At 52.2% G+C, this 17,489-nt stretch overlaps 1 protein-coding gene across 12 annotated transcripts in view; it reads right to left on the bottom strand.

Moving 5' to 3' along the window:
* Window positions 1-1,909: 1,909 nt before the first annotated feature.
* LOC124093606 (anaphase-promoting complex subunit 5) overlaps window positions 1,910-17,489 on the bottom strand; it is a 94,483-nt gene continuing 78,903 nt past the window's right edge. For 7 of the 12 annotated variants that reach the window (XM_058579865.1, XM_058579863.1, XM_058579856.1 and 4 more), the window contains 8 exons: window positions 17,000-17,199; window positions 16,387-16,440; window positions 14,387-14,460; window positions 14,207-14,294; window positions 12,978-13,106; window positions 8,842-8,942; window positions 8,378-8,420; window positions 1,910-5,014 (listed from right to left, as the gene is read on the bottom strand). In XM_058579865.1, the coding sequence (XP_058435848.1) occupies window positions 4,844-5,014; window positions 8,378-8,420; window positions 8,842-8,942; window positions 12,978-13,106; window positions 14,207-14,294; window positions 14,387-14,460; window positions 16,387-16,440; window positions 17,000-17,199 (860 nt within the window). In that variant the 3' untranslated portion in view covers window positions 1,910-4,843. Of the gene's footprint in view, window positions 5,015-7,165; window positions 7,209-8,377; window positions 8,421-8,841; window positions 8,943-12,977; window positions 13,107-14,206; window positions 14,295-14,386; window positions 14,461-16,386; window positions 16,441-16,999; window positions 17,200-17,489 lie in introns of those variants that run through there. The other 5 variants (XM_058579860.1, XM_058579859.1, XM_058579858.1 and 2 more) reach the window with 5 other exon arrangements.

Below are 17,489 nucleotides of genomic sequence, written 5' to 3'. Positions count from 1 at the left end.
GTGACATGGTAATGGAGCTACTTCCAGCTGTAACTTCAACTTTGTGCTTGATTCTGCTTCAGGGGTTCAGGATTCCTCCAAGGGAGGCAGCCTGCCTCTCCCCTTCCCCATGAATCACTTCATTTCCAACTACTCTGGGGAATACTTTAGAAGTACTCTGCTTCAGCAGGAAAAATGATCCACCTGGACTTTTCTTTGGGGGTGGGGGTTGCTAAATACTTTTCAACAATGTCGTGGTTCAGGCCAGGTGTGGTGGCACCTGCCTATAATCCCAGCAACTCAGGAGGCTGGGGCAGGGGGTGGCAAATTTGAGGCCAGTCTCAGAAACTTAGTGAGACCCTGTCCAAAATAAAGAGCTGGGGTTGTAACTCAGTGGCACAGCATGGTTGGGTCACTCTACAGTACCAAGGGGGTGAGGAGCTGATTAATGTGGCCTTTTTTAAAATGCTCATTTGGCACTGGGGATGTGACTCAGTGGTAAAGCATTCCTGAGTCCAACAATCCCCAGTACCCCCCCCCAAAAAAAAAAAGTGAGCTAGAATCTTTAGGAATCGTGATATGATCTAAATGTGTCCCAAAAAACTCATGTGTTGGAAACTGAGTCCCAGTGCAACAGGACAGGGAGGGAGACTGGGTCATAGTCCTCATAAATGGAACTAGGTGCCATATAGAAAGGGCTTGACAAGGAGCTCATCCCCTTGCAGCCCTTCCATCTTCTGGGCACAAATGGAAGCAGGGAGCAGCCCTCACCAGACCCCAAACCAGCTAGTGCCTTAATCTTAGACTTCCGAAAAACTAATTTCTGTTCTTTGCAAATTACCCCATCTCAGGCATTCGGTTATAGTAGCACAAACAGACAAGACAAATGGTTTGTCTATTACCCTGCAGCCGAGGAGTGATGGCAGTGGTCTTCTGTAATGGGGGGCTGCATTTGGCCTTCTCTTTTCTGAAATGGAATGCAAAGGCCAGTCGGGGTGAGGGATGGGTGTTGGGCAGCACTGCGATTTCACTCACCAGTCTCATCTTGCTTCTGACCATGTCCCTTCTCACTGGCACACCCTGGTGCCATCAGGAGTCTTCTGTGCCCCTGGAGCTCTGCTCCATGATGCACCTGTGTGCACCCCTCCTCCCTTCCCTCAGATTCGCAGTGGGGTCTTGGGATAGCAGCCCCTTGCTCCTGAGTCTTGAAGGCCTGCATTTCAATGCTTTTCTGAAGCAGTGGAATAGGGATTTGTTAGACTTTGCCTGCTGTCCCCCAGTAACAGAAAAATGAAATTTAAAGCCAAGAGAGCACCTCCAAGGAGTAGAGCCACACTTGAAATGCAGAGACTCCTCCACCTTTGGCCTGGAGGAGCATCCAGATGCCATCAGAACCAGCAAGCACCAAGACTCAGGACGCCAAAGACCAGGTGCTTTGCTGACAAATTCCAGCCCTTGGACAACCGACTTAACTTTTCTGAGCCTCAGCTCACAGGTGATGATCCTCATTATGAGTTTAATACCCACCTCCTGGGGCGAAGTGTAACAGAGCAGGCCTGGACCACAGGACACATTCCACATGATGGAACTACTCACCTGTCTGGCCTCCGCCAGAATCTTGCCCTTACCTGTCCACTAGAGCAGGGCTTCTCAAACTTCAACCTGCAGGTGGGTCACCTGTGAGCGGGTTTAAGCGGGGCCTGGGCATGTGCATTCTGCCCTGCTCTCAAGTGCTGTTGACATAGCTGGTCCTGGAGTCACACTGAGCAGCAGCATATGAAGACATGCCCTAAATCAGGGGTCTGCTGGCTACATTAGCATTGACTGGGACATGTAACCTGCTGTTCACCTAGGAAAGGAGAGCAGACACAAGGACAGATGGACAAAATAAACAACCAACCAAAACCAAAAAAAACCCTGAGACCCAAACTTTGCACCATTTTGCTGTCTCTTTATTTCAAGTTTACAGAGAAGCTTAATCATTTGTGGAAAAACACCAAAGGCTTATCTTTCTCTTAAGTTCATGTACTTGTAAGTGATAAATACACAGTATTTAACTTTGTACACCTGATAAAAGGAAAATGCATAGTAGAAAGGATCAGGAATAAAACAGAAGCATTGGGCATCGAAGAGATCACAGAATAGAAAAGTCAAAAGTCCCATGAGACTCGGCCCATGAAGCTGAAGAAAAGATGGGACCCATGACTATGAGATCTTCCCTAGCACCTTGGAAGCAAGTGGGGGTCCTGGTTCCACCATCAGCAATGTGAAGCTGCCCTCAGGAAGATGGGTGAGGGCCACAGCCTGGGCCAGCCTCCCCCTGGGCAGGGGTTCTCCTTGTTCCAGAAAGGGTTTGTGGACAGGAGCTCCACCCCATGGAAAGGCCAAAGTAATGGCCTCCGCAGGCCCAAATGCCAACAGGGGGGGCTCGATAAGGTTTCTGGGGACCACTGGCCACCTCTGGAATGGACAGGAGAGGTGGAAACAGGCAGAGGAAAAGAAAAGCATGTGGGAGGCTTGTGCTTTCTTCCAGGCCACAGGGCTCACACCACACTGGTCCCAGAGGAGCCAGCAACTCGAGGAAGCACAGGCATCCTTTTTGCCCACTGGAAAAAGCTGCTCCTGACAGCTTCTCCCTTTTCCTGGCCAAGCTGGCTTTTAAAAACTCCACGTTTGTGCTCCAAGAGTGGTGGCCCTAGTGACAGCCATGTCTACTTATGCTTTCCATGAGGAGAGGTTCCTTTCCACAGCTTTCTTTGGTGTTTATTTTAAAAACTAACTAAATAAAAGTTACGGTGTGGACCTCCCCCACCCCACCCACCCAAATGGCTAGATGCTGCCTGGCCACTGGGCTTCCCCATAAGACATCTGGGATGGCGAGTTCATGGTGGGGAGAAATGGCATTGCCCAATGCGGCGTGTAAACATGAGAGGAGTTCTGCAGAGCTCTGCATGCAGCCTGCCCTCCTCGGCCACTCAGCCAGGCAGAGTCCGTGCACGCGGGCTGGGGATAAGCCTAAGGACTGGAGACTTTAACCACTGCAAGGTGCTTATTGCAAACTCACCAGACCCCATCTGCTACCAGAAGGGGTGGAGCTACTGGGTCATTTCCCCCTAAATTTAAAGCAGAGGGGAGACAAGCGCAAATACTAGGTTACAAAGACAAAGCAAGCAGGCAAGATGACCCTCCTTACACCGGAGTCTGTGCTCTTTGGAACCAGCATTCCCTAATTCTAACTGCTTCTACAACAGCACGCGAAACCTGGCTAAACTACAATCAAGAGCTTAAGAAAATCTATGGAAGCCAAGGAATGCCCAGGCTTTGTGAATGGCTGGGAGGGGACACAGGCTTTGCTTCTGTCTCTGTGCGAAGTCCTTGAACCAAGGCTTATCAAACTGAAACCACAAAAAAAGCAGTCTTCCAAGGCCCGGCACTGAATTTACCTCCCAGGACCAGATCTCAAAGTCCTCCCAGCACAAAGTCCTTCCCACCCCCTTGAACTTCACACTCACCAGTGTGTGGCTCTGGGAAGAGTCACATGCAAACCTCAGCCAAACGTCTCAGCATTGGGAAGTTTCTTTTGGTTGGAAGTCAAAAGGTAAAATTTTCAGGCTACAAAAGGGAACTTCCCATGCTAGCACCCAGTTCCTCCATATCCCAAGGAATACTCTTGAGTTTCAACAATCTTCTCTAAAAGGGTGATCCAAGGTCACTGTGTGGACCCTACCAAAGCTTTGATGCTAAGGATGATCATTTGTGTCTCAGCCAAGTAAGAGTATTTCCCTCAGAGCCCTCCACAAAGCAGGTAAAGTGTTTGGCTGACTGCCGCGAGTGAGCGGTTAAGATGCAAACAGAACCTCAGCAGGCTCAGGAATACACAGGTCATAAACAAGCCGAGTTGCTAATATACAGGCATTAGGTTTCATCGGCTCTCACTCAGATCACACAGGGAAGCTGTGGCATGACCTGGAAGCTCTAAATAACCTCTGAACTTCTCTAGAGTTCAGTCTAGTTAGACAATTGAAAATATTTTTGTGTTGAATCATAAGCCATGTAATGTACATGGAAGTGTAGGATTTCACCCTGAAGTTTTTGTAACTGAACAAAGAGATTTACTGGAGCCCAGCCAACCTTTCCAGAAACCCACTTTGAGTGGCAGGTGTAAGGGCGCACATTCAGTCCTCCAGGCAAACCTCTTCCCCGCCCAGGCTGCTGAAGGCTCCTAGGGTTGGCAAATCCCCTTCAAAAAGCAATTAAACTTCAAGCCCTTTCAGTTTTCCTGACTACAGTTCTAACCATAAAAAAATTTAAAAGTCCTTCTTGCAAATAAGTTGCATTGATGCTCTCTGCAGCTACTGAGGGCTAGCCCTGCTCATCCACGGTTCTGGAAGGAAATTCGGGGTTTGCAGAAGGAGTCGCGAAGCCTTCCTTCCACTCCTCAAATGCAGCATCTGCTCCTCGGCCCCAGTCCTGCTGGAGTCTCCTGCTCATTCCTCTGCGCCGTTCAAACCCCGCACACATTCATTCCCTTGGTATATCTCACATGGTTTTGAAGGATTTTTGGCATAAAAACATTTTTAAAAAGCAATTATCCCAAAACACACGTGGGTTTGGTCTGCAATTCCTCACACCCGCCGGTCCGGCCAGCCAGCGGCCAAGGTCGACGTCACGGAGTCAAGTCTTTTTTTTTTTTTTTTTTTTTGTCCCCTTTAAAACAATAAAGGAAAAACACATAACCAGAGGTGACGGTCAAGGCTCTACACACGTGCTCGGTTTCCGTAGGACATGCTGCTATGGAAACGCAGGGTGCAGCAGCCCGTGCAGGGCAACATGGCCAGGCATGCGAGGTCGAGCGTCCAGGCAGCTACTCCGGCTCCAGTGCCTCCTCGGGCTGCTGTGGAAGCACATGTGCGGGGGAGCTGGGGCCGGGGGCCCCCCAACTTTCCACGCAGGGACCACCTTTCACAAGAGCACTTCCTCCTCCCCCACGGGGGCTGGCTCGGGGCCCCGGAGGCTGTCTTCGCTGCCTTGCTTCCTGCTCACCGAACAGAAAACCAGCGTTAAGGCCTGGAGAAACCATGGCAGGGCCCTGACCATCGCCCACCACGGGACACCAACTGCCCAGGCGTGCTGCCTCGCACCACCTGCAAAGCGATCACGTCACCTGCCCTTGATCACTTAAATTTTTCCAAGGAGACCGAGTCTTCCATAAATGGGGAAGCAATGCTTGCCCAAAACATAAAACTACAGCAGATGCAAGCAGGAGGTGGGCCCCTCTGTGGGGTGTCCCCAAGGGTTGATAGTCTCACCACCCCCTCCCCAGGAGGCCAAAGCTCATGCAGGGCAGGAACTGTGAGTCCCTGTGGTGAGCTCCTGGTGGGGCAGTGGCAGGGCCTGCCCAATTTGGACTAGCACCTAGTGGCATTTTGGAAATGGCCACAACATTGGCCCTAGCTCCCTATACCCAGGCTCAAGGGAAGACCACTTAGGAGGGAAAAGATGGCCCCTCCCTTCTCAGAAGAGGGAGGAAGAGCCCTTCTGTCCCTGAAGAGCCCCCCACCTCACTGGAGCTGCTTGGTGTGACCACTGTGGGTTGAGTCTCAGGTCGTTGGAGGGGAAATCTCTAAGGAAGGGCCCAAGGCCCTCAGCATCCTCAAGCTGAGCATGCCACTCAAAGCTACTGTCCATCATTCCCAGCAAAGACTTGTGTGCCCCTGGCCAGAAGGGAGCCTCTGTCCCTGCCCAGGGGCTGGGAAATCACAGTGCCTATGCATCCCTAGGAAAATCACATTTGCTGGCTTCTTGTTTCTGACAAAGAACAAGATGTAAAGTCCCCAGGGAGGACAGAGCTGTGACTAGCTGTCTGATCAGACCCTTGCTTTCTGCCCTCCGTGCCACCTGCTGGCACCAGCTGGGTCTCACTGCAGACAGCAGGCAGCCCGTGGTCCAGGACCCCCAGCTCTATAAGCTCCTAGAGCAAGACGTCCTGCCCACAGCTGCAGCAGGCAACTCCCAGGGTTTCTAGCACCAGAGGTGAGGAAATGAAGCAGCAGCAAAACCCCAAGGGCTAATCTCAGTCTGTTGGTGTCTTGCAATTATGAACTGAAACAGAAAGAAACAATAGAGCCAGGCTTGGTGACACACACCTATAATCCCAGTGGTTCAGGAGGCTGAGGCAGGAGGATCCAAAGTTCAAAGCCAGTCTCAGCAACTTAGCAAAGTCCTAAGCAACTTAGCAAGAGCCTGTCTCTAAATAAAATTTTAAAAGGGCTGGGGATATGGCTCAGTGGTTAAGTGCCTCTGACTTCAAACCCTGGTCCCCTCCACACCCCACCCCCCAAAAAAGGAAACAACAGACTTGCTCACAGAGGGGAAGCAGCCTTACTTTTGGCAGACCCTAAGAGGGAGACTAAGAAGAGAAGGGCCAAGGAAAGGTCAGCCCATTAGGCTTCTACTATCACACTGTGAGGCTCAAACCAAAGGCCTGCCTAGTCACCGGGCTTCTGGGATATCTGGGAAGAAGACAGGGTCTCGGGCAGCCTTCTATGGCTGCTGAAGGTCAGACCTGATTGCTAATGCCAATGTGTTTTCCCTGCTTTTGTCTCAAAAGCACATCTCCAAAGCAGGGCCCCTCCTAGATTACTGCATAAGCACCTGGCTCATAAGTCAATTTCCCCTTATACACAACTGCATGCAGCATTGTTCACTTTTAACAACTAAAAAATAGAAACAATGTCCATCAATTGATGAATAGATAAACAAAATGTGCTCCATCCAAACAGTGGAATATTATTCAGTGATAAAAAGTAATGAAGCACTGATCCATGCTACACCAGGGAGGAACCTAAGAAACATGAGATTAAGTGAAAGAAGCCAGACACAGCCAGGAATGGCAGTGTGACCTGTAACCCCAGCTACTCAGGAGGCTGAGGAAGGTGGATCTCAAGTCTGAGGCCAGCAACTTAGCAAGACCCTATCTCAAAATAAAATTTAAAAAGCAGAGAATGGGGCTGGCTTTGTAGCTCGTGGTAGAGCACTTGCCTAGCATGTGTGAAGCACTGGGTTTGATTCTCAGCACCACATATAAATAAATAAAACAAAGGTTCATCAACAACTAAAAAAATATTTTTAAAAAATGGAAAAAAAAAAAAAAAAAAGAGCCTGCGCACAGGCAGGCAGGCATTACCTTGGGGTCAGACAGGGGCTCCCACTCCCTGGTTGTTTTTTTGCTGGAATTACCAGAGGGAGGGAAAAGGGAAGTGAGAAGGGGCCACTGGGATACCACACCCCCGTCCCAGAGACAGCAGCTCAGTGGTGAAGAAGTGCTTGCCCAGCTTGTGTGAGGCCCTGGGTTCGTTCCCCAACACCAAAACAATAACAACAACAACAACAAAAAAAAAAAAAAAAAAAACAGACTCAAAAGCATTTATAGAAAATGTCCAGAACAGGCAAATCCATAGAAAACTGCAAGTAGATTAGCAGTTGCTGAGAAATAAGGGATTTGGGTGGAGACAGCTCAGAGGTATAGGGTTTCTTCTTCTTGGGCTCATAAAAATTGATTGTGGTGATGGCTGCATAAGTGTCAATACATTCAAAGTCACTGAACTATATACATGTGTGTGTGTGTGTGTGTGTGTATTCTAGGGATTGAACCCAGGGCCTTGCACATGCTGAGCAGGGGTCCTACCGCTGAGCTGCACCCCCAGCCCCAATGAAGCTATTTTTAACTGCTTGGAGCTGCCAGTGGAGAATCAGCCTGTGGGAACAACACTGGGGTCTCCACTGTGCTGCAGGTACTTGGGGAACGAGCAGTGGTTCTGCCAATCAAAGCTTCCAGTCTTCTAGGGACAAGAATTCTCATCTGTCCTGGGAGGTGCTGGTAACATTGGCATGGAAGTGTGTTTGGAGGAGGGTGGGCCATCCCGGAGAGGAAAAGGCTGAGCTCCTACTCAGGCCACAGGATTCTTATGCCCCTTTGCAACAGGCAGAGGGGACTTATTTTCTACATCTTAAGCCAGCAGACAAGTCACAGGGCGTAGCAGGCCTGATGTGTGCTCTAACCACTGCGCTCAGTAGTGGCAGCCCTGGGCCTGTGACAGAGCTTCAAGGCCATTGCCGTGCACTGAGTATGCAGGGACTGGGTCTAAAGACCAGGGTGAGTTCACCGGCATTCCGGGCGGAGCGCCATGCACCCGCAGCCCCAGCCCACATGCAGGACCCGCCATCGGGCCCAAGCCCCTCGAGGCCCCTGGTTTTATCCCCAGGTCTGGAGGCCCAAAGTGAGGCTGAGCACAGCAGCCAGGCTGGCAGGAACATGGCCTGGAGAAGACGCCCCCGTGCTCTGCACCTGCCCCCCCCAGGCCCCCGCAGAGGCTGCGCACAGGCAGGCAGGCGTTACCTTGGGCTCAGACAGGGGCTCCCACTCCCTGGTTGTTTTTTTGCTGGAATTGCCAGAGGGAGGGAAAAGGGAAGTGAGAAGGGGCCACGGGGATACCACCCCCGCCCCAGAGACAGCAGACCCCAATGCCTACTTCACATGGCCAGTGCCAAGCAGGTGGGTAGACAGCTCTCTGCAGAGCCCCAGGGCAAGGCCCAGTGCTCGACCATCACACAGCCTAAAACCCCACCCTCTGGGACTGTGCTTCAGGGAAGGGGTGCTGGTTATGAGGAGACCCCCAGTGAAAAGGCCAGACCTCAGTCTGGAGGAGCTCCTGACACAAGGCTGTGGGCTGGGCAACGGGAGGAGACCCAAGGCAGGGAGCACAGTGTGCAGGGCGGGTCTCCTGGCCTTTGATTTTGCTCCAGGGATGCCCCGGCCTACCCTCCAGCCCCCACCCTGAGAGGAAGACGGTGGACACTCACAGGAGCAGGTTCCCAGGGGCAGACAGCGAGCGCTCCTCCCGCCGGCTGCCCTCAAATGGGTTCCCGAAGGAGCGTTTCCGAATCATGGTCTTCACCAGGATCTGAAGAGGGAGAGGAGGCGGCAGGTGACTGCTCGGTCACGGGGGGAGATTTCAGGCAACAACCTTTCCCTTCCTTCTCCCAGGCCCCCATCAGCTCCCTTGGCTCTCCACGGACAGCAGGCCTTTGTGGCGGCCCCCAACATACACCAGCCAGACCCATCCCCACGTCCTATGGGTCCACTCCCCACTTCCTGGAGGCCAAGTTCAAGTCCAGACTCCTTGGTCTAACATGCAAAGCCTGTCATTATCTAATCCCAGCCTACCTGACCCCATGGACCCCAAGCTCCAGGACAGCTGGCCTACGTGTCCCTTGAGGCACACCTAGCACCATCTGTCTCACCTGAGCTGTTGCTAGGTGGTCCTCCCAGCCCATCAACCTATCTCATCTTCAAGCCCTTCTTTTCAGGGAAAGCCAGCTGTGACCGCCCCAGTGACAAACCAACCATATTTCCCCAGGACAGCTCCGGGGGTGGCGTGGGGGAGGGTGCTTTTTTAAAACCGAAATATAATTCACATGCCTTAATTCACCATTTTAAAGCCCAGGAGCATCAGCTCAGAACGCGCCCCACACCAGCTCCAGAATGCTGTGGATGCTCAAGCCCCTCACATAAAACAGCTCGGTGTTTGCACATCTACACACACCCTCTTGGTAGGCTTTAAACCATCTCTGGATGACTTACACCTAACAGAATGGAAATGCTACGTAAATACTGATCTCACCATACCGCTCAGGGAAGGATGAGGGGAAGTCTGGACTATGTTCAATACAGAAGCAACCACTTTCTCTGAACATGTCTGATACATGTTTAAATTCACAGACGTGGAACTCGCAGCTATGGAGGGGTGAGTGTATACAATTCAGTGGCTTTTAGTATTTTCACATCACCATTATCTACTTTTGGAAAAGTTTAGATTACCTCAAAAAAACACATAAGCCTGGGGTGTAGCTCAGAGGTGGAGCGCTGCCTGGCAATGCAGGGAGAGAAGGAGGAAAGGAGGGAGGGAAGGCCAAACCCGGCAACAGCCACTCTGGGCCCCGACCCTCAGCCCTTTTGGTGTGGGTGCAGACCAGCTCTTCTGGACGTTCCTTGTAAAGGGAATCCCACAATCGCAGCCTCTTGCGTCTGCCTTTCACGGGGCTTGCCCATGTTGTAGCGGGCATCAGTCTCTTTCCTTTTCATGGCCCTATAATGTTCCTGGTGTGGATGGGCTGCACTTTGCTCACCCACCCGTCTGCTGGACATCTGGACAGTTTCTGCTTTTGGGCAGATGCGGACGGTGCCAGGGTGGACGACTGAGTTCATATTTGTGTGTGAACGTGTTTTCGTTCCTCTTAGATAGGCATCTGTAGAACTTCTGGATCCTGTAACTGTACTTAACATTTTGAGGAACTCCCTGAGTGTTTTCTACAAAGCCCGAACCACTCTACACTCCTCCGGTCAGGCACAGCAGGAGCGATTTCTCGGGGGCCTGCATTTTAGTTGAGGATGAGAAACACCCCAGGACAAGGAGACCGCCAGTTCACAGGCTGGTGTGGCGTGAGGGCACAAGGGCACAGAGGCCCTGGTAGGTCCCGCTGAGCCTGGGAGTGGCTGAGCCCTGGCCCAGTCCCCTGCCTTGCCCACTCTAGCCAGGACTGGGTAGAGGCTGCCTAGAGGAAAGGCCCCTCCTGGTCCCTCAGCCCTGCCCAGCTTCTTTTCTCTGTTTCTACTACCCCATCTCCCCTCATCTGTCCCCAGCCTTCTTAAAGCCCAGCCGGATCCCCTCAGCCCCTGATTAAGAATCCCTCACCTATAGGAAGTTGGAACTTAGCCTGTAACCATCCAGGGAGCCCTGGAAAGTTCCTTACCAATCACCCTTGGATATTGTCAAAGGAAGCATGGTCACTGAAAGGCCGGGCTCACGCTCCGGAGCATGGTGCCTCTTTAAGCAGGATTATGGATTGACTGAGCTTCTGATTTTTTAAAAGGGTTTGTTGCTAATAATAATATTTTAAAAACACTAATTTATCAAAAAGTGGCCAATGTCCATTAGTTGAAGAACAGGTAAACAAAATGTGGTCTACCTATACAATGGAGTATTACTCAGCCACCTGCTGCAGCAAGGATGAGCCCTGAAAAGGGCCACATACGCGTGTGACTCCACTGACATGGAACGTCCAGACAGGACACCTGTACAGAGACAGTAGATCAGCGGTGGCTGGGGAGGAGGGGGAGGAGCGCTGGGAAGGGAGTTCAGGAGTAAGACGCTTCAGAACTATCAAGGTGACAAATGCGCAACTCTGTGAACATCATAAATGCCACTGAATTGTTCACTTTGATATAGTTAATGGAACTTCTACCTCAATAGGAGGAAAAAAGGAAAAAAGAGAAAAAGACAGCCGGTTTGAGAATGAAGGTCTCGACCCCAGCCAGGTTCCCACCACCTCTCCTGCCAGCAGGGATTCAGATCCTTCCTACCCTTGGGGTCAAGATTTAATTCTCTATTGCACTGTCTCTGCAGTGCCTTGCTCTGCTTCAGCAGCCCTAACTTTCTAGAAGCTTCTGGCTGGCTGAGCTCCCTCCCAACAGAGGACAGTGCACTCTTCCCTCTTGCTGGGCTGCCTGCCCCGCTACCCTCTCTTGGCCGGGTCAACACCCTGCCCCTAACTTGTTGCACTTCCACTACTTTCAGGAAGCTATCTCCAACCCATCACCTGGGCCAAGTGTCCCTGCTCCAGGAGCAGCCCCGTGACCCCCATTACACTGTGCCTGTATCTGTTGGTGGTCTCTCCAGGATGGCAGGGGCCATGGTAGGGGCCACATCAGTATTGTTCATCACCACGTCCCTGCCTGAGAAACCGCTCTTAATTTTTAAGAAGTGGTTCCTGAATGGCTAATGCCTACTCCAGACCCCCGGGATCAGGGGCTCTCTCTCAAGAATCTGCAGGGGGATGGGGAGGGGTCAGGGCGACAGCCAGGAACAGAACCCATAGTAGGCACAGAGTCCCACACCAGCTGCCTCCCAGGCCACAGGCACGAGATGGGGTGTGGTGCGTGGAAGGGTGGATGAGGGAGAGTGGGTGCAAGTGAGTCTCTACGGTGAAGGTCATGCAGAGGACTAGGCAGGAGGAGACATGGATGAGTCCTGGGGCTCAGGATTTAGAGGGAGACAGGCAAAGTGGGAAGCAGAAGTGAGCAGTGCAAAGCTAGAAGAGGAAGAGCCAGCGTCTGGACTCCCCAAGCAGGGAAGCCCCTCCTGCTGGCTTTGCAGGTTCTCAGGTCTCTCCCAGAGCCCAGGGTCCCCTGGCCTGCTGGGGCTGAAGCTGGCCAAATGCACCAGGGCTTTCAAGGTAGCCACAGAGGGCAGCCAGCTAGGACTGTTGCCTGGACCCCAGACCCCTGGATTCTTCCTGGAGCCAGATGCCCGCAGGGGCAGAGGCTTGGTGACTGGGCAGTTCCCACAGTCTCCAAGGTTAAGGCTGAAGAATTCACATTCTGCTTCCTTCTTCCTGTGTCGGGACCCCAAAGTCAAGGCCACAAAAGGGGCTCAGTTCTTCCCAAGCCAAATTGCACCCTCGAGAGTTGGGAAGAACTTTCTGAGGTATGCAGAGAAGAAGCCCATGTCCTGGCTGGGGAACAGCCCACCAGGCCAACGTCACATGCTGGGCTGTCTGCTCTGGAAACTGAAGCTCCAGACAGATGGGAACCTCATCTTATGAGACCTCGGCTCCAGCACCCATCCCTGGCCCCTGCCCAGTCCTGCTCCTCCTCCTGGCTCCTCTCCCCTGCCATGCTCTGAAAGCAAAAACTCAGGAGGGGCGGTGTGGTCTTGCAGAGGGGCTGCCTCACTCTGGAAACATGGGCCACGGGGCCTCACAGGAGACGGAGGCCAAGGTTGGCAGCTGTGGGCCAGGGGCGGCTCCCGGCCACTTCCTAACTCTCGGGCCCCACATCTGCTTCCCAGGCCTCCGCTGCGTCCTGGCCCTGTCCTCGCCGCTGGCGCGCCTCAGGCTGTCTCGGGCCCTGCTTGTGGTTGGTGGTTCATCTGCCTTACCACGGTCGCCAGGCTGGGAATATGTTTGACAGAATTCTCCACCTCCTCTTCAGTCACCTCGACCAGCGTGCAGTTCTCATCCTCTGATGGCAACGGCTCGGCCCCGTGCCTCGTGACCCAGGGGTGCAGCTTCAACGAATGACAGGATGGGTGAGGGGCAGGTGCAGCCACCTCCCAGAAGGTCCTGCCAGCGAGCGGAGCCAAGAAGGGCATGCAGGAGGGAGCGGCCGGGGCCTGCGGCCAGGCATGCAGGAGAGCTGGTGGGCAGGCCGAGGGCGGGAGTGAGATGGAAAGAAACAGGCAAAAGCCAAGACAAGAATGGGAGGGGCCACGGGGCTGAAAAGCGTTTGGACCCCGCTCTCCATCTGGTCCCAGATCTTGTGTGGCATGGAGGTGACTAGCGCCCATCACTCTGACTGACACCTAGAAGCTCCGCTCAGAGCAGGCGCCATCCTCCGTACTGCAGAGAAGGGAAAATGGTGGCCTGGGGAGGCAGTGAGACTAGCTGGAAGGACATGATCAGGAGGATCCAGGCCAGAGTTGTCCCCAGCCCCTCTCCTCAGGTCCAAGTCCTTCTATGTGACCTTTTGGACTGCCCTCTCTTAAGACACCTTTCAGTGCTAGCCGCCCAGGTGCCTAGGAGACCTCAAAGCACATCTCAGGATTCCTAAAGGGCCAGATATGTGCTCGTGGCATTGATAGGCGGGTAGCAGATGGACACAGGTTTCTCTAAAAAGCTTTTTCTGCAACAGGGTAGAATCTGGCAGGTTGAGGAGGTGGAAGTGCTGGCAGATTCCCTCCCACTCTCACTACAGTTCCTCAAAGGGACTGGCCCATATCTCTACATTCAAGGTCAAGGAAAGGACCCAGAGTTTTAGCAGCTAGTGTATGGAGAACACAAAGTCCCTAGATCAGTCTGCACAGGGTAGACGCCCCATCAGCCCGAGCCAGTTGGAGCAAGAGCAAGGCTGCCTGGTTGATTGGTCACAGAACCCACAATCACAGTCACAGTGAACACAACCCCCAGAACCTCCTCACTACCCCTTGCCAGCCCCAGCAACCCAGAGGCCCAGGGCATGGGAGGGCTGCGGTATGGAGGAGGGCGTTGTGCTGTGGACAAACGGGCACAGGGCTTGGCCAAGGCGGGGTGGAGCCAAACAATTCCAAGCACAGGATGCAGGCTGAACCCAGGGTGTCAGCCTCGGGGGCCAGCAGTGGCTCCCAGGTACCTTGATTTCCGGCACCACAATCCTTGACTCCGGGTTCTTATCCAACATACGGGTGATCAGGTCCTTCAGGTCCTCAGCTATGTCAGGCCTGGGGGAGGGAGACATGTCAGGGGTGGGAGATAAAATGCACAGGACTGCAAGAAGACTCGAGGAGAGGAAGGACGGATGGGCAACACTCACTGGTCTGGGAACTCCAGGGCCTGACTCTTGATCTTACTGTGTAAACACATGATCCGCTCATCCATGAACGGGCACTGTGAAAAGAGGCCGGGGAGAGAGTAGTGGTGACCAGCTGCCACCTGTGTCCTTCAGAGGCCACCTGTGATGTGTCATTCCCTGTGAGTTACAGGACAGAAGTCAACAGCCCTGGCCCAGTCTGGGGAAGGAGCGTTCCCATCTGCCCAGGGATGTCCTAGGAGGGACAAAAGCAAACACTCTGCTCCCCCCGCAACAGTAACCCAGGCTCTGTGGGAGGCCTTGTGACCAACACTTAATCCACTGTCCCCCCCTACCCAGAATGATCTTCCCAGGGAAACTTGCATGGCTTATTCTCTCTGTAATGCAAGTGACCAATAAGCTCACCTTCCCTGTCCACCCCCACCCCTGCCAACCACTCCCTGTCAGTTCCAGGAGGGCAGGGATTTGCATCTGTTTTGCTCACTGTAGATCCCCCATGTCCAGGACATTCCTGACAGGAAGCAGGGCCTCAGGTCATAAATACTGGATTATCTCTGTCCATCCCCTCAGAAGCCATAAGGAATAATAAGTACTGGGACATAACTCAGTGGAAGAGCGCATGCTCAGCATGTGTTCAAGCCCCAGGACCCAAAAAGAAAAAAAAAAAACAATAAGTATTCTTTTTACTGAGGAGAAAAACATTAGTTTAGAGAGGACACGTGCCAGCTCAGAGTGGGCTTTTCACCTCAATGGGACTTTGCACCACCTCCCAAGTGACAAATCAACTCTCACCAGGTGGAGGGCCTGATCCCATAGAAGCTGGTTGTCTATGCTGGTAAAAAAAGAACTCTGGGGCTGGGGATATAGCTCAGTTGGTAGAACGATTGCCTAGCATGCCCAGGGCTCTGGGTTCAATCCACAGCACAGCACATTGGGAAAAGGTGACAGAGTCCTGTCCAAGGAAAATGATCTCTTTAAGAGCAATGTGTGGGTAGCAGCGTCCGCTGGGCAGAACTCATTAGGAACATAGCACATTTCATTGTATGTAAGTTGTACCTCCAATGGGGGGTGGGGGAAGACCACAGGTAAATATGGAGTTCTAGCCAATGACTGCCTTCTAAAGTACTTGGAAGAACAGTAGAGGTGCTGGCTGGCCATCTTGCAAGGCACTAAAAATTAAGATGGGTGGGGGAATGGAGAGCCACGCGATAAAGTAGGTGTAGTGAGACAGTCACTGTAGACTCCAGTGGCGGGGGTGGGGGTGGGTCCTGGGTGTTTATGCAAAATTTTTTCAATTTTGTCATGTGATTAAAAATTTTCCAATGAAATGCTGGGGGTGGGAGAGGATAGCTACAGACTCCCTTCTGCCTACACAGGACCAGATTCTTAAGCTTTCCTCAACAGGAGCACAAGCTCATGGAAGGGAAAATTTCACATTTTTTATTGCTCACATAATCAAACTGAACTTCACAGTTAAAAAGAGAAGCCTCTAAACATCAATAATATTGAAACCACCACTACAACAAGAGTCACAATGACAAAAAAGCAGACTAGCACTCCCTTTGTCAAAAAAAAGTCAAAGGGACTTTTAATTCCCATTCTAATTCTGTCCCTGACAATAGAGTCTCAGCACACGCTGAGGAAAAGAAGCTCAAAGCAATATGAGGCAAAGGAGAAATAAGTGCAGCTATTGATTAGTGATGTCTGTCTGGGGCCCAGGAGTGGGAGAGGTGGTGTGTTTGTTGAGCTTGCCCTAAACTTAGCAATACCTCCAAACTCCAGAGTCTCTGCCAGCTCTTCTGTTCTATCAGACTCTTTTTCAGAAATCTGAGTGTCATATACAGATCTGTACCATGTCTAGGTGGGCTTTCTTTCCAAATTCATGTCTGGCCACAGAGATAAAGAAATTTCAGATGAATAAGTGCTATCTCTCTGCAAAGATGACCATTAGTCCAAAAGGTCAGCCAGCAGCACTCAGGAGACAGGACACCCCACCCTCTTACCTGGCCAAAGACAAAGCAGTACAGCGTCACACCCATGGCCCAAACATCCAAGGCCTGCAAGGAAAAGAGAGCTTGGCAGGTGTGGCCAGGGGCAGGGAAGGGCATCTCCTGCTTTTGCCTGTCCAGCACCATTTAGAGAAGCACCTCTTCTCAGTCCACATAGCTGGGGAGGGTCAGGTCTTGGTCCCTCAATCTTTTTAGAGAGCACATGACCCAGGCATGGCCAAGGAGAGCACTATTCCCCCAATCATTGGATGGTCCAAGGACTGGCACATAATCCACACTTGGCTAATCACAACCAGCCCCAGAGTTCTTGCTCTGCTCTTTAGAAAGAGGAATGCTCTTGCTACTGAGGTTGGTCAGCTGAAAGTAGCCTGGAGCTGCTGGTGCCTGATCCACCCACAGAGGAAATCAACTCAGGAAAGCAGCCAAAAGCTGGAGAAAGACAAATTCCTATTTGCGTAACTGGCTGGCAGAGCCCAAAGCCACACATGCCCACTCCTCAGCTATATAATCCCAGTGCATTTGCTATTTAAGTTGTATTTGTACCACTTACAACCAAAAGGACCCTAACACAGGTAGATCTCAGCGGTTCAGACAGGTCCAAACCTACCTTCCCAGAGAAGATCTTGCGGGTCTCCGAGAGCGACTCCGGTGCCATGAAGGCAGGTGTGCCCACGGTGTTAGACAGGAGGGCATCACTGCCCTTGAACTCATTGCTCACACCAAAGTCAGCAATCTTGATGTGCCCATCTTCTCCAACCAGGAGGTTGGAAGGCTTGATGTCCCGGTGGATGATCTTCTGGTAGTGTACTGGGTAGGATGGCACCCAGGGAACAGAGGGAGCAAGAAACCCCTGTGAGGATCTGCATATGGCCACACGGCTCAGAGACACAGCGTGGCATAACCCTGGTGCCTCCTCTGCCATGGCCCCTGGTCTTTCCCAACCCTCCCCTCCCAAACCTGCTGGGCACCTCCATCCTCTAAAAGGTAAGGTAAGGGGGGAAAGTGTCTTCAAAAGATACTCATTCTCAAAAGGACTCGTTCCCAAAACAGTGACTGCCTAAAGCCATTCGTAACCACCTGTTAGAATGTGTAACCCC

This window comes from Marmota monax, unplaced genomic scaffold (assembly GCF_021218885.2).
Source record: "Marmota monax isolate L192 unplaced genomic scaffold, Marmota_monax_Labrador192_F-V1.1 WCK01_AAM20220418_F8-fsc00092, whole genome shotgun sequence".
Taxonomy (NCBI): Eukaryota; Metazoa; Chordata; class Mammalia; order Rodentia; family Sciuridae; genus Marmota; species Marmota monax.
Note: the sequence above shows the minus strand (reverse complement) of the source record. Positions and strands in the feature narration are given on the sequence as shown.